The sequence below is a fragment of the Electrophorus electricus genome, chromosome 13, assembly GCF_041902795.1.
Source record: "Electrophorus electricus isolate QZ-2024a chromosome 13, ASM4190279v1, whole genome shotgun sequence".
Taxonomy (NCBI): Eukaryota; Metazoa; Chordata; class Actinopteri; order Gymnotiformes; family Gymnotidae; genus Electrophorus; species Electrophorus electricus.
The window spans coordinates 2,699,340-2,714,680 of NC_137509.1; the positions used below are offsets into that span (position 1 = coordinate 2,699,340).

Consider the following 15,341-nt stretch of genomic DNA (forward strand, 5'->3'; position numbering starts at 1 on the left):
GTGTGTTAACACCTCAGTTTAATTTGTGATTTTACTGTAATAAAGATTTACCATTCAAGTTCAGAAGTGTCTTTTTGTCTTACAGCTTATTAGTTATAATGTCCTTCAAGTGGCCAATGCTAACCTTGTAGACAAATTTAACTGTTGTATTTGATTATCAAACATTCATGTAAAGTAACTGAATGATGGGTTAATAACAAACCATGATGTAGATAGTCTTTATTTTAAGCCTGTCACATGACATACTACAATTCAATTAAAGATGACTGCTAACTAAATGAAATGTAGTTGACTAAAGGTATCACACATTTAGGACAATGTAAAACAGGACTAGCTATAAATAAACTGCTTTTTAGTACTATCAGTGTATGCATCTGTCAGTATGAGCAGTCCGTTTTGAGAGAAATATTATCGGTAACCGATACCATAATAATATGCTTCTGCTGTCATTCATCAAGAGCCAACTGATGCAGGAAGAATCAGTTAGAGCCACTAAAAACAATGGAGAAGGAACCATTAAAATCATCAGGAGGCATTCCTTTCTATATAGCCTGTTGTGCCACATGGCAAGAAACACCCAGCTCCAGAATGCATCCAGACCCTTCTCAGAAAAAAATGATGCACCCTCAAAAAGGTAGTCCTGAAGGCATTGGGTGAAGATTCTGAAAAGGGGGGCTTAAATCTAATGAGCCTTCTCTTGATGTAGCAAGGGTAGTGAAATCTGGATGGCTTGTTGAAGCTCATGTTCTCTGATATGGGCATAATAAAGGACTTTTGAATAATATCATGACATCAATCCAAAACATGGAGGTTAAGGGAATTTGTAACCTTAAAAATGTCCTGATGTGAGTGTATGAATGATTGTATGTCTGCATACCCAGTGATGGATAGTGCTCTGTCCTGGATGTTGTCCTCCCTCCCCTTCTTGTGCCTGATGCAGTCCCACAGGGGGCTGTGATTTCCAGAAGAGAGTATAGTGTGTGTGACTGGCTGCCACTTCTCACCAGTTATGTTGAGTGTATGTAAAAGCATTGTGTGTTATATATGTGTAACTACTACTACTACTACTATTACTACTACTACTACTACTAATAATAATAATACTCTTAATAACAATAATAATAATAATAAGAATATTAGAAATTGAGATATAGTTCAATCACTGGAGGTATGAAGGCCACTGAATTTTATAATGTGAATGGTATACTCTGAAGTTGAAATGGTTACAATGTTTTATAAGGTAGTATGCAAATTTCTAGTTTAACCTACTTTCCAAAATCTTTTTGGATTTTGAGGTGAAGAATTTCTACTGAAATGTGATTTCCAGGTAAACTTCCAGTTAAATTATCTATATTTAAAGTGGCCAACCAGTTACACAAATCATTTAATCAAATCCAAGAATGGATTTGGATTTGAGGTCCAGATTTGATTACCACTGCCCTAGATTGTTCTTTTTGTCCATTGAAGGTTGCCTTTTCTTAGACAAGAAATGTAATGATTAATTTTCATGATCTGCCCACACCAAGGTGCGTTTCCCCTCACCTTCAAATTGATGTTATTTTGCATAACAGAAATATAAACTGTTCAACATTTGATGTTCTCTTGTAATGTGAAGAATGTGTTCAGGGAAGATTTTTTTTATGTCATTCCTGACTTATAGCACTATTGGATTTGGTTTCATAATGGAGGATATAGCTACATTGGTACATTTGATATTTTTTATGCATATGTTAATTCTTAATTGTTAATTTCCCACATCTTATTGTTTTAAATTCATTTTCACTATATTTTGATCCACTAAACTTGGTTAGATCTAGGAAAGCCTTATATCTATTTGAGTGTCTGTTAGATTTATCATGTCATCAAACTCCAGACAAAAGTTAATGTTTTTTCTTATATTATATTCACCTTCTTTTTACACTTGTAAATTTTTATCTCGATTGTACTATTGTAATGGGTTTTATTTAGACTTAGAACATTTCACTGAAAATCTCAATTGTTTCTTATTTAATTATCAGTAGGGCAAAACGAATTAAAAATATATTTTCTATTTCCTTTTTTGCGCTTTGTGGTATTGTCGCAATGATGTCATCAAACGCGCCGTGTCGAGACTCTTCCGTCTGATACTTGGCTGACGAGAGGCGCTAAACGTAGATAAATACGTTGCTTGGTGTAATTTTCTCAACGCGTTTCTGTTTTATTCTTGGGAGCATTCGCTATTACATGACAATCGTGGTTGTTACCAGTGTCCAGGGTTGCAGAGTCCTCCTTCAAATACAGAACACGGAGTAGTAGTGGTCCGCGCCTCCGCATGCGCGCACATACGTGGACCAGCTACAGTGGCTGAGTAGCAACTAAATTTGACAAATGGAGGATCATATGTATTATTTAGCACAGGTAAAAGAAAGGGAGGGTGAATACTCGTGTTCAAAGACGCGAAAACGTGAGGCAAAACGAAATCGCGACAGGCGACGGCAGAAAACAAGGATAAATATTGGTGTGGCCTTTCCCAAATGGAAATCGCTGATGAGGGACCAATGTTTTCAGAGTGACGCCGAAGTTGCCGGTTTTCTACTGGACAGGTAATTTAGATTACAGGTAATCTAAATGCTCTTTTTGTTTGATTGCTTTAGCTGGAACATGGCCATGGGCATAGTTACCAAAACTGGCATAACCTTTTCCCCGTATCACTGTTTTAAAATGTCATAGCTACCAGGATTGTAATTTTACATTTATTAGCCCACAGTAGAAGGTATCTTTGGTATCTGGACAGTCAGTTTGCGTTGTTTATCATCTACGGGTAAAGGTTAACCAAAAAACTACAGGCATTGCGATTATAGCACTACTGGCCACAACAGCAAATCAAGTTAGGTCATAATAAAAGTCCCTTGCTAAAAACACATAATAATGGAGAAACGATTGATGAAATTCGTTAGAAATCATAAATCACAATAAAACCTATCAATACACAACAATTAAGAAGAAGAAAAACAAGTGGAGCCCGGGTTGCTCCTGCTTACGAAAACCTGCCGAACCTTTACGGCTAAAATCGAATACCCTCTGTAAAAAGCTACTTGGAGTTGTACTTCATGCTACGTTTTAAAGAAGTACGCCTATGGATGCAAATACCTTAAAAATATAGTTCAACTGAACCTGTACAGCCTGAAATGATTAGAAAGTAAGATCTCGGGTTATTTGGACGGAGCTTTTAATAACCGAACTATGATACGTAAACAAGTATCATATTCAATGTCCCCTAGTCATTAAAATGATAATAAAATGCTAATAAATGTAAGATAATAAATATAAGAGCAAAGCACATAGACACCGTGAACGTCGTAGGCGGAACCATGCTACTGGGCTTTTGTTGCACTATCAACACTTTCGGGTAGACGCGACGCTCAAAACCAACATTGCTTGTAGCGGTCCGGAAACAGATTAGACACAAATTGTATATTTTATATTTGGTCGTTACTAAGTCAGACATAGCGGAATTCTGAAAGACGTCGTCACAAAAATATTTTGGGCAATGTAAACTCTTCTGCCGTGAAATGACACAACGACACTGAATAATATAAAACCAGAGCAAACACTGGAGGTGCTTTTCAGTGCTGAAAAACTTAACTACTAGCGAAGGGCGTGAAGTTGGACGACGAATTAGCTGCGTTCCACTTGGGCAGGTAACAACAACAATAACATTATTATTGTCGTTATCATTATTATTAGTAGCATTATTACTGTTATTAAGTTTAATTTATATAGCGCCTTTTACAGACTCAAGGTCGCTTTTAAGGTAACAAAATCGATAGTTATAAAGAGGTAATAAACGGAATCTGTGACCCGCTTTACGTAGTGTTAGCTACGGTCTTCAGTCGCCTAACTAGGTAAAGTAGCGCTAATGACGAATCACCGTTATGGAGTAATGTTGGACCATTGCTCACTAACGATGTTTACAACCTAGTCAGCAGGATTATAGATAGCTAGTTGCCATTTGTCTTCAGAACCCAGCAGGCTCGTTAACCTCGTTTTATGTTCATTTTATAACTTTTTCCAAAAGCGATATATACTAACCCAGCAACAACAGAGAGGTAACATTGCCTAATGACATACTTCTACTTTGGGTAAAAAGCCACGATGTGCTGGCAAAAAACCTAACGGCAAGAAACATGCTAAAACAAGAATCAACATTGGGAGTGCTTTTCTGAAATGGAGAGAATTATTACATGCGAAGGGTATGAAACTGGACATAGAATTAGTGACCTTCCTCCTGGACAAGTATGTAAGTTATCCCAAATAAAATAAAATTAACCTCAATTAAATTATCTTAAATTACATAAATCTTTATCACTTATGGTGCTGAATAAAGTAATACTTCGGATGAACTACCTTCAGAGAAGTGTAGCTATGTAATGCTGATCAACTGCATCAAACTCCATTCCAACTATGCTAGATATGGGGGGTCATTACAAAGAAATGTTGGACAGTGAAACAGTCGATTATTCTCATAGCAGCAAATCATTAGGAGATGATTTTTAAAAGTGTTTATAGCTTTATAATTTCACTATCACAAAGGTACATTTCGTAGTGGTGTGCCTTGTGTTCATGGGTAGGCATGGAAGGCAGATCAAAATTGTAAAAAAATCTTTACAATGTTTTTTAGCCCACATGAAAACCCGTTTCCTTTTTCCGGAATTCGCTTGAATAGTTAATTAATTTTACAAGCGTTTTTGTTATACTTTTTTAAATACTCTTTACATACCAATAGTATGGCCTGTCTGCGTCCGTATTTAATGAGCTGCCCACAATCGCATGCTCTGCAGGCTGCAAATGTACTCATTTGTGCATGTGCAGAGTCATTCATACCGCTCTACACCATAAACTAGTGCATTCCATTCCACATGGTCGCTGGGTACGGTGCTTTTATAACTTATATACTAATCACGTGGGTCAAGGGAACTGCAGTTAATCAGCTGTGATTTCATCTGAACGTCACCAGTAAAAAGAATATCTGGTTGATGTTGGCTTGCTATAGTTGGCTTTTTATTCATATTTTCTCGCCAACTTTAATGGGAGAAAGAAAAGCTGATAAACTAGATTTAAGGTGGAATGGACAATGTAAGTTAGACAGTTCTGCCTCGTGCTTTGTTCAGAATTGGTAGATAAAGAGCTGTTGGATATTTGAAGTTATTCCTATACATATAATTACCCAAATAAAACCAAAAGGTATTTATTTAATTTCTGGCCGGCAGTGACAGGTTTTCTGTGCATATGGTGTAGTAGCTATATGACCAACTGGGTCATGCTAGGAAACCTGATAGGAATGAACATTTTCTGCGTTCAGATTTGAATTTGAACTTTTGATTGCACATTTGAGGATGAGGATGCATTTGGACTCACCTACAGCAGGTTGTGTTTTCTGAACTTGTCAACTTTTTCACTCCTCAAGTTTTCATGCCTGGTTATGTTCGCCTACTTAACTGCCAGTGATATTTCTTGAATCTTGACCTTTAAAATTACTATTGTTGAAAAATGCATGATAGATGTCTGGTACAATTGGCATTCAGAATTGTAAAAAAGTCTTAACTGCACTTTTGATGCAATATAAAACCAAATGACCATAGTGTAATGTATGTTACCAGGGTAACATTGTGAGGGGTGAGGATATTTGGGCTGTGACAAATTTACAGAATGCTATATTGTCATGTGGTGTGGCAACTTTTCAACCTGAAAGCTACAGATTTTCTGTCTAGAGAAAGTATGTAGAATAAGAGAAGTGGGATCCAAAAGCCATTGTCATAGTGGTCAGATGTTGTATGTACCAATTTCAGAGGCTTAATGTGTAGAGGCAGGCTGCTTAAAATGCTAAATCATTACTGCAAATGTAACTAAAATATAATCCAAATATTATATTGAAACATCTAATTGGGTATGACTACTAATTGGATGGGAGTGTATCTGCACGTAGGCCAGCACTTCACAAATTCCCGGAACTGGTGTTGGAATCTTACTTGATATTCTAATTTTGCTTTCACAGCTTTACAAAAGGAGGACCAGACAAATCCCTCACAGAATCAAGAACTGAATGGACCTCATCAGATGAATCGGTTGATGAAACTACAGAGAGGTGATCTTAAACCCTGCCTCATTTTAAGATTTGGATTAAGGAATAAATGTGGCTAACTCATTTTCTGTGGCATATGGTAGAGCCTTCAAGGTCTTTACTGGTGCTTCAGAAGAGATAAAACTGAAAGGAAAAGATTTAGTGTGAACTGCAGAATAGTTTGATACCCTTGAGGCCAGCTCCTAACTACCTGACACTACTACTGTGTCAGTCTCAGCTATTTTTCTGTAATGTCATCATGTTAATGTTGATCAACATGCAGACTAACCAATGTAACATTTGGTTCTTACTGGAAACCAAATGTGCTGCATATGAAAAAAGACACATTAGCAACATAAACTTATAAATGTGGTTTAGATGTATTAATTTAACTCCCAAATAATGTCACTGCCAAAATATACAGTTATTATTGTTAGTAATATGTAATAACATTGGGTCTTTCTGAATTCATTTACCTTTTTGTTTATTTGAAGTGCAAATTCTGAATCTGAGGTTTGGAAAACCAGTGAAAACCAGTTACCACGGGTTGAGGCGATTACACCCAACATTTTTCAGTTAAATGAACACAATGCACCGATGGAGATAGAGTTGGTAAGTTATGCACCATACAACAAATTGGCAGCAAAAGCTAGAGAAAAGCGGCATGTTTTACTCCTTCTCATTCTGTGATTTCAATGAATGTCATAGGAGTTAACAAGAAGCATGACGAATAATCCATTGTCAGGTCCACAGAGAGAAATCAAAAGGGAAAGAAAAGGTAAGTAAAGACTTCTGTTCACAAATGTATAAATTTTATGAAGAATAAAAGCTGTAACGGTCCTTTCTGGTGACATTAATCTTTCCATGTAACATTCTTTTTAATGTCCAACTATCTCGGGACAAATTAAGGGTCTAGAGTACACTAGAATCCATTATTAACAAACTGAAGGGTTGACTGTAGGTTGAAAAGCTTGTCAAACAAACATTTAAAAAGGCTTGATTTCATCCCTCCCAGATGTGCAAATGAGGCCATTCACTCCAGATGAAGAAGGAAACTGCAATCTATCAGAGTAGGTCATTTCATATTTAACACAGCTGTAGTCATTTATTAAAGACTAGTTGATTCAGCTATAAAGTGTGCATTTTAGATTTAATCTAAATGTACAAGTAAAAATGATCATTTTTAATGTTGGTGTGCTTGGTTAGTTAGAAATGTTATTTTACTTTCCCCCTTAAGACTGAAGAAAATAAGACAATTAAAACTTGTAAAAGTAATATAAAAATCAGCAGACCAAAATCCTCTGTATTTTGTCCAGAGGTTGTAGGATGTTATGACTTGAATGGACTCTATCTTTCCTTTCCTCTACTTTTATAGTCACTATTTTGTTACAGGAGCAGTTATGCAATCTTGAGCAAGGAGATTTTGGTGTTGCTGATGTTCCGCTGTTTGGAATGCTCCAGTGAGTGCCGTGTGCGGGGTAAAGGCAAAGGCGGGAGTCTCTCACTCAGACAAGAGTGTCTAATCTGCTGTAACTACAGAATCTGGACCTCTCGACCAGCTGACATGCCAAAAGAGAAGGTGTGTATGTCCGGGCAAAGACTGCTTGTTACTGTTGATGTGTGTACATGGGTTTTTACAGCAAGCGCAAACAAATGTGATATCAAATAAGGTCCTAAAAATCTCTGTCTTTCTCTGTATATATTGCATATTACATATATGTACATATAGTACATATTAGTCATTCTTTGTAACTGTTTATTATCTGATAAAACACAAATGAATTTTTTTCATTCTTCAACTAAAAAATATACAGAGAAAATATTTTGTAGTTCTAAAAGCTTTTTGTGTATTTGTTCTCCTCCCCAGGTGACTGACATGTCTTTGATCCTGTCGTGTGATGACATTTGTCCGCAGACATCTGACAACTTACCTCTGACTGTTGACCAGGAAGCCACAAATGTTAAGTGTGACGATAGCCTCCTGAAGGCAAGTCCCCCAGTGCAAATGCATGAGGACAAAGCTTCAAACAGCACTGTTCAGGACAATACAGATGCTGACAATGACATCTCAAGTTTTGTAGTAAAAGAGGAAAAAGAAGAGGAGGAGAGCCTCCTGATGGAGACACACGAGGACACTGTTTCTATTTCTTCTGTCCAAGGAGACAGTAACGGTGAAAATGACTGTGGTTTTAACATCTCAGCAGGAAAAGACAAGCCCTCTAAACCAACCAGCCCTGAGACCCCTGCCTTGTTGAGTGATCACAAAGAAGTGTTTATTGATGAGAACAATGGGTTAAAGTTAGTTGAGAAAATGAACGATCAGACCTCTATGAAAAAGCAGGGAGATGGTTCAGAAGAGAGTCCACTGAGCTCCTCATACGAGCCCACAGACAGCTCCGATGAAGAATTTTCTGAGGCAGAGTCTGCCAAGAAGCCTCAAAAGCCATTCCAGAACACTATTAAGCCAATTATTTGGTGTATAGACTGTGATGCTGTGGCTAAAATGTTCTGTACGGTTCGGCGCCACCAAAAGATCTATGGCTGTGTGGAGTGTGTAGTTAGCAATGATGTCGGGTGCCACAAGTTCAAAGACTTCTCTGTTCATTTTAGCGACATCATAACTTTTCATAAGCACGCCATAGACATGCATGGTGCCACAGGAAACCCCCCAGAAATCAGGGTGTGCGAGGACTGCAATAAGACAATCAGGGTGGAGACTGACCCCAAAAAAAAGGGTCATGTGTGCGAGTACAAGATCAAACCGTTCTCTTGCCATCTGTGTCGTAAGCGCTTCTTCACAGAGATTGGCCAGAAAGTTCATTACCGTAGACTGCATGGGGACTACACACACACCTGCAAGTACTGCATGATGGCGTTTAACACAAAACCATCAAAGCTTCAACATGAGCAGACTCACAATGAAGACGGACTGCCCTACCTTTGCCCAGACTGTCCGGAGAAGTTTAAAGACTTTATTGGACGCAATCAACACTTGAAGAGCCACAGAGGGCAAAAGAAATATATTTGCCACATGTGTGACAGGAAATTTCTTTCTCTTCAAAGATACGAACGGCACATGCGCATCCACTCCGGTGAGAAGCCCTACACCTGCCAGGTGTGCGAACGCTCCTTCAATCAGGCCAGCCACCTGAAGTCCCACATGCGTCTCCACACAGGGGAAAAGCCGTTCATGTGTGAGCAGTGTGGGGAGTGTTTCAACCACAACGTTAGTCTAAAGAACCACCTACTGCGTCAACATGGCATCGACTCGACCAGAACAGCCAGGGAGGAGAGTAAACAGATAGGCCGACCTATGAAGAGGTTTGCCTCCAGCACATTGAACAAAGATCTACAGAAAAAAAAGCGAGTGAGGAAGAGCTCTTCTGCTCCCAGTATGAAAGAAGAAGAGGAGGAGGAGGAGGAGGGGGTAGAGGAAGGGGAGGAGGCGCTGTGTAACCTAAACTCGGACTATGTGGAGGAAAGCCAGGAGTCGGATTCTGAAGGAGACGACTGGCAAAGAGGCCGAATCAGGAAAGCTATGAGGAAAAAACGAGCAAAAAGGCAAAACCATGTAGAAGGTGATGATCGCTGAGTGAGCAAATAACTGTCGTGCATGTGAGGTCTGTAAGTAGATAAGATGCACAAAGCTGGTCTGCATCAGACCACAGGAGTATTTGTTCCTCAGATCCAAGCAGGAACTGCCAAAATTACTTACTGATGGACTAGATAAAACTTGGCTAACAGTTTTGGATGCTTTTTAATATTTTTGCATCACTGAACGTTCCAGTGGGCGTGTACCTCTTTGATAGAAAGCTTGTTACTGCAGTAGAAAGTAGTGGCCAAGTGATTCCTGATTAGTTTGTAAATACTTCGATCGTGCCAGTTAGTGCCTTACTTCCCTGACATTACATTCATGATGCTAATACATCTCTTCGAGACAAAACGAAAGTAGATATTTTTCTGCATTTCCAAAATAAAGGTGCTGTTTGTGTGTAAGTGTGAATCACTGAATAAATGGGGTTTAAAATATACACAGAAATGTGTACACACAACAGATAAAAAAGTGTATGTATTCAGTCATATTGAGTTGCAATATTTTTAGGTGTTCTGGCTGCAACAAGGCTTTTTTCAGGCAACTCCAGGGATGATTCTAAGATTTTTTTATACTTCAACAGCTGAATACACGCAGGGCTATAAAATTCTGCACATTTGTGTGTGCATGTGCAGGTGTAGTATACTCTTGTTTTGAAAAGGATTGAAGGATTGAATTATACATTGGATGAATATTAAACATCAAGGTAAGATTTACTGAAATAGACGCATAACAATGAGATCTAAATGAGCTCTGCATCTGACAGCAGTGAGACTTTAAGGAAATGCCCTGGGTGTTTGCCAGCAATGATTAAGGCCATATAGTGGTGGTGTATTGGTGTATTTTATTGCTTTTGTGTTGTGTGTAGGGTGTGTCATTGTGCTGATTGTGTTGCAAGTTAGTATGGTGTACAGAATGATTCTTCTGTTTAAAGGGCAGTTGTAATTAGATTTTCATTGCAAAAAAGAGGTAGTAGTCAATTTGAAGACAGACTATTCACCAAGTAGAATCTGGTGTACTTTTGCCATATTGGAATTTAATGACTGCATTTGCACTGGCGATGTGCAGAACAGATCGATGATCAATGTAACCACCAAGCTATCACTGCAATGTGAACAGCTGGTTAGGGTGACGGTGAAATGTCTGGGAGACTCCTGTCAGACTAAGTTACCTAATTTAGCTTCTCACCTGTTAACCTAATTTGACCTCTCACCTGGTTGCAGCTGTCCTCCATTCCCAGTATGACCACATAAAAAACCCAAATATCCAACCATGGATAAAGACAATACGTCAGGCTACATGGCAAAACTTTACCACTCTCAACTCCCTGACAAATACTCCTGTAGAACTTTGTCAACAGGTGACATTTATTTGGTAGCTGCTCAGTTTACGTTGATCAGCATGAAGCTGACTCATGGCTGCATTTCCCCCTTCCCCTCTCTTATGCATTTACATCATAAACAGAATTCGCAACACAAGTTATATGCCATCTTTAGGGCTTAATTCTCATGTAGCTTTTTATTAGTCAGCGTATGCTACACATATTTTTCTACCTATCAGTGCTGTAGTGGACTAGCTATCTCAATCACATTTAAGAAAGTTTTCTCTTTTTTTTGTCTCTGTGTATATTTGTGATGTAATCTACTGCAAAGACTTCATTATGAGTTAAAGTTTATGAGAATATCTGACTGTATGTTAACTAAATAGCCTACTTGCCATATTTAAGATCCAGCAGCATTGCAGGTCTTTTTAAAAAGATGTGAATTTTGAGCAGAACTACCCTCTAAAAACTACAAGATTATAAGATATTAAAATGTAATAAATTGGATTTTATTAAAAATCTACGTTGCTGTCAATATTCCATTTTCAGTCAACAGCCACACACACAAGATATTGATGATTTCTTATATCTTTGTGTTTAACATCTTGGGATGTCATGTTTGCTTGAGTTTCTTGTTTGGTGTCCTGTGACACTCTGTCTATTGGAAGGAAACCAGTCTCTGAACTTGGAAGTGCACAGTTGTTTGGCAAAAATCCAAACTGTACATCGTTCGACAAGAGTAGGCATTTGGTGTATATGACATGCATCTGAATATGTTGTGAAACTCTCAGGGTGGTTCTACAAGTCCAATGGTGCCTAATATATTTCCTTTACAACTCCAAAAGTAGGTTGTTGCCACTCAGAGAACTCGTTCTGATGGTACACTTTCTGGTAGTGGTGATGAAACTACAAATCCATGAGACCATGCCTGATCTTATTCCAGGTTCTAAGAGAAAAACAGCTATGATATAGTCAGTGGTGTCAAAGGCATTGGCAATGTTAGTTGTGATTAAAGTACATACTGAGTCTGGAATCTCGAATGGCTTGTACATATAGTCTATTAAATTGACAAGGCAATGTGCTTCAGAATGATTGTGCCTACTCCCAAACTGCATCTGATTAAGATTTGGCAAAATGTCCCTTAGGATCCACTTTACAGCAAAGTGTTCATATATCTTTGAAAACTGAGGAGTTAGGTTAGTGAAATTGGCCTTAACTATTCTGTATTTGGAGGAGTAGATTTGGGTACAGGTATCACAATTGCTTCTTTCCATTGTGCTGGAACCACTCCATCTTTAAAGAATGTATTAATGATGTCATAAAGTAGAGTGCTGATTTCACATGTGAACTCTTAGGATTCTGGGTGGAATATTATCTGGACCTGGTGAGTTTTAGCAATTGATCATAGAATATTTGCTATATACCTTCCACACTGGAATGTGGGGAAGTTGGTGAGATGGCAGAAAATGCTAACTTTTCACAATCCAGTGGTGGGAGGGACTGTGGTACTGTAATAAACTTCATATTAATCTCATTAGCAATTGATGAATGATGCAAAGTATTTACGCCAGCTATATTAATTACTTCAGGCTTCTTTCTTTGCCTGAAAATGTGTTTAATTGTGTGGTACCAACCTTTGGGAGTTGAATTCAGTGTGCTGTGTACTTTTAATTTCCAAGACACTTTCTTTACTCTTTGGATCTCTCTTTGCACCTTGGTTTTGTCGTACTTTGGTTGAGAACTGTGTTTCCCAGCAATAAAGGTTTGCCTTTGGTGTATCGAATTTTTAATCGTAGGAGTGATCCATGGCTTATCAGGACAGATTTCAATTATCCTTTTTGAGAAGCACTTTTGGATCTTGGACATGATGGTATCATAGAAATCTTTCCTCAACACTGGTTGCTTCATTCACTTTGTGCCATGAATGTGTAGTTATCCACCGCCCAAAACTTGCTGAAATCTGCCTTCTTTATAGGCGTCATAACTGGAGTCGAGTGCTATTGGTCTGAAATCACTGAAAATCCAAATAGTAGTTTTCTGTCTCTTTAATGTGCATGACTAATGGCTAAGTAGAGATATCTGCCTGATACAGAATTTAGGTGGCCATAAAGATCACAGAAAAAAATACAAATACTAAGTAAAATGGCCTGCATATTGAATGGTTCTATGTCATGTGAGCAGAAATGTGAGTTTTCATTGTTAACTATGTCCAACATAAAAGCCAACCCTTACAGTCTTTGTTTTCAGTGAATCATTATTGTGATATGTCCTGAGTGTGAACCCTAGCTGGTGAAGTGCAGGGTCGGGTTTACACTCCCAGCCACATCATGAAACAAATCCCTGAGAAGTCTGCAAAGTCTCTTAGACAGGACAATGAGGTCTAGTCATCTATAACATATGTGCTGTTTCTGTGGTCCAGCCCTATAGATGAATGGAAGGGGTGGAGTTGCAGAATGGATGGGGATCATTGGACGAAGATACTGCTTAGTCCTGGACAGTGGCTCTTATTTCTGGTTCTTTCCTCTCTAGACATTTTCCTACCAGACCAAACAGCAATGGGCATTTTGGATCTAATATGGAACCTGTGTGGATGTATCTGCATATCTGTGAAACCTGTGTGGATGTAGCTAACATCTTATGGCTTAAATGCCTATTTCAATTTTGTTACAATTTTGTGTTTTGTTTTGTGCCCACCCTGTGTTCCACTTTTGCTACTGTAACAGCCAAATCTTCTCTCAAAACAAAGTATTCATGTATCTATCAATTTGATGTTCACTGGAACTCAATTTGAATTTGTTCCCCAGAACCCTATTAATATCGATGTCTAAAGTTGGAGGAGCACAAAGCAAAGAAAGTTTAATTTGTCACCTATAATTACACAGAATATAGAGAGTGCAGGAGAAGTTGTATGTGATGTGAAATGTATGTTGGTACTATCTATTTAGAATATGATTACGTTTTTCTAGGTCATTTAGTTTGCTTGTTGATATTATGAATTTGCATGCTGGATTTGTAGTAAAAAAGTGCACTATTTAGCAGTTGAGGAATCCACCGACTATAAATCCAATGGTGCAATGAGATATACTTGTAAACATCATTGTGTTATTAGTGATATGTCCATTTCAATGTCCTCCATTCAATCATTAGATTAGGTTGGTGGGGGTCGAGGTACTCTTAAAAGGGAAAACATCTGACCCATTCTTTAGATACTCAGCTTTTGAAGTTATATGCATTAGAAATTATAATAAAAATTATGGGTTTCCCAGGGGAAGTAGTTGTTACCTAAACTTTGAAATCCATCTTTTAAAGGTACACTTAGCCTCTCTGATATGCATTTTGTGGAAGATCCATTCATTCCTCATACCTCAGATCTAAAACTAGCGCGTTAACTAGCTAAAATCAACTTATGTTTTATGTTTGAAAACAAACATCAGCAATCTGAACAACTTATTATCTGGTTTCCCTCACACCAACGAGGTGCTTTGAAAGACTGGTCCTCCACCACATCTAAGCTATCATTCCTGGCTCTCTGGACTCATGCCAGTTTGCCAATAGAACCAACAGATCCACAGAAGATGCCATCTCTCTTGTTGTTCACACTGTCCTGACTCACCTGGAAGGACAGGGCACATACATGAGGATGCTATTTATAGACTACACCTCTGCTTTCAATACAGTCATCCCCATTAAGCTCACCTCTAAGATCCACCAGTTAGGCCTCAACTCATCACTATGCAACTGGATCCTGAACTTTCTGTCAAAGCATCCTCAAGTGGTGCAACTGGGCTGCCACCTGTCCTCCACTATTACATTGAGTACTGGCACACCACAAGGATGTGTAATGATCCCACTCTCTACTCCCTCTTCACATATGATTGTGCTCCTGCATTCACCATAAACACCATCACCAAATTGGCAGATGACACACATTGCTTGGCTTGAAGTCCAATGGCGATGAAGCAGCCTATAGAGCAGAGTTGCATAACCTAGTAAGCTTGTACTCAGAGAACAACCTGCCACTCAGTACCGCAAAGACCAAGGAGCTGATCATCAGGAGGTCATGAAATCATGAGTACACTACACTCTCCATCAATGATCACAGTGGAGAGAGTGCCCAGCATTCACATCTCAGAAGATTTCAAATGGTTCACTGACACAACTGCACTGGTCAAGAATGCACAGCAATGGTTCTTTTTTCCTGAGGACACTGAAGAAAACTGGTCTGCTCCAACAGCTCCTGGTGAACTGTACCACAGAATGGATCTTTACATACTGCATGTCTGTATTTTATCTGAGCAGCACAGAATGAAGAAAGGAAAAGTTCTACA

General features: G+C 38.5%; 1 protein-coding gene across 3 annotated transcripts; it reads left to right on the forward strand.

Moving 5' to 3' along the window:
- The first annotated feature begins 2,102 nt into the window (after positions 1–2,102).
- Positions 2,103–11,534, forward strand: LOC113591492 (uncharacterized). Of its 3 annotated transcripts, none has more exons than XM_027031992.3 (7): positions 2,103–2,582; positions 6,035–6,124; positions 6,595–6,712; positions 6,809–6,878; positions 7,116–7,170; positions 7,493–7,679; positions 7,968–11,534. In XM_027031992.3, exons 1-7 carry the CDS (start codon positions 2,368–2,370, stop codon positions 9,690–9,692), a joined length of 2,460 nt encoding a protein of 819 aa, XP_026887793.3. In that variant the 5' UTR covers positions 2,103–2,367; the 3' UTR covers positions 9,693–11,534. The 3 variants fall into 3 exon arrangements, with proteins under 3 accessions (XP_026887793.3, XP_081551039.1, XP_081551040.1); XM_081694913.1 differs by having other exon boundaries at positions 2,460–2,598; XM_081694914.1 differs by lacking the exon at positions 2,103–2,582 and adding an exon at positions 3,389–3,680.
- The last annotated feature ends 3,807 nt before the right edge of the window (positions 11,535–15,341 follow it).

What these genes read in the sequence shown, in the direction of transcription:
- LOC113591492 (XM_027031992.3), top strand. Translation starts at nt 2,368, where the DNA reads ATGGAGGATCATATGTATTATTTAGCACAGGTAAAAGAAAGGGAGGGT. An exon ending in GGAAACTGCAATCTATCAGA is followed by an intron (nt 7,171 to 7,492) that starts GTAGGTCATTTC and finishes ATTTTGTTACAG; the next exon opens with GAGCAGTTATGCAATCTTGA. An exon ending in CTGACATGCCAAAAGAGAAG is followed by an intron (nt 7,680 to 7,967) that starts GTGTGTATGTCC and finishes TCTCCTCCCCAG; the next exon opens with GTGACTGACATGTCTTTGAT.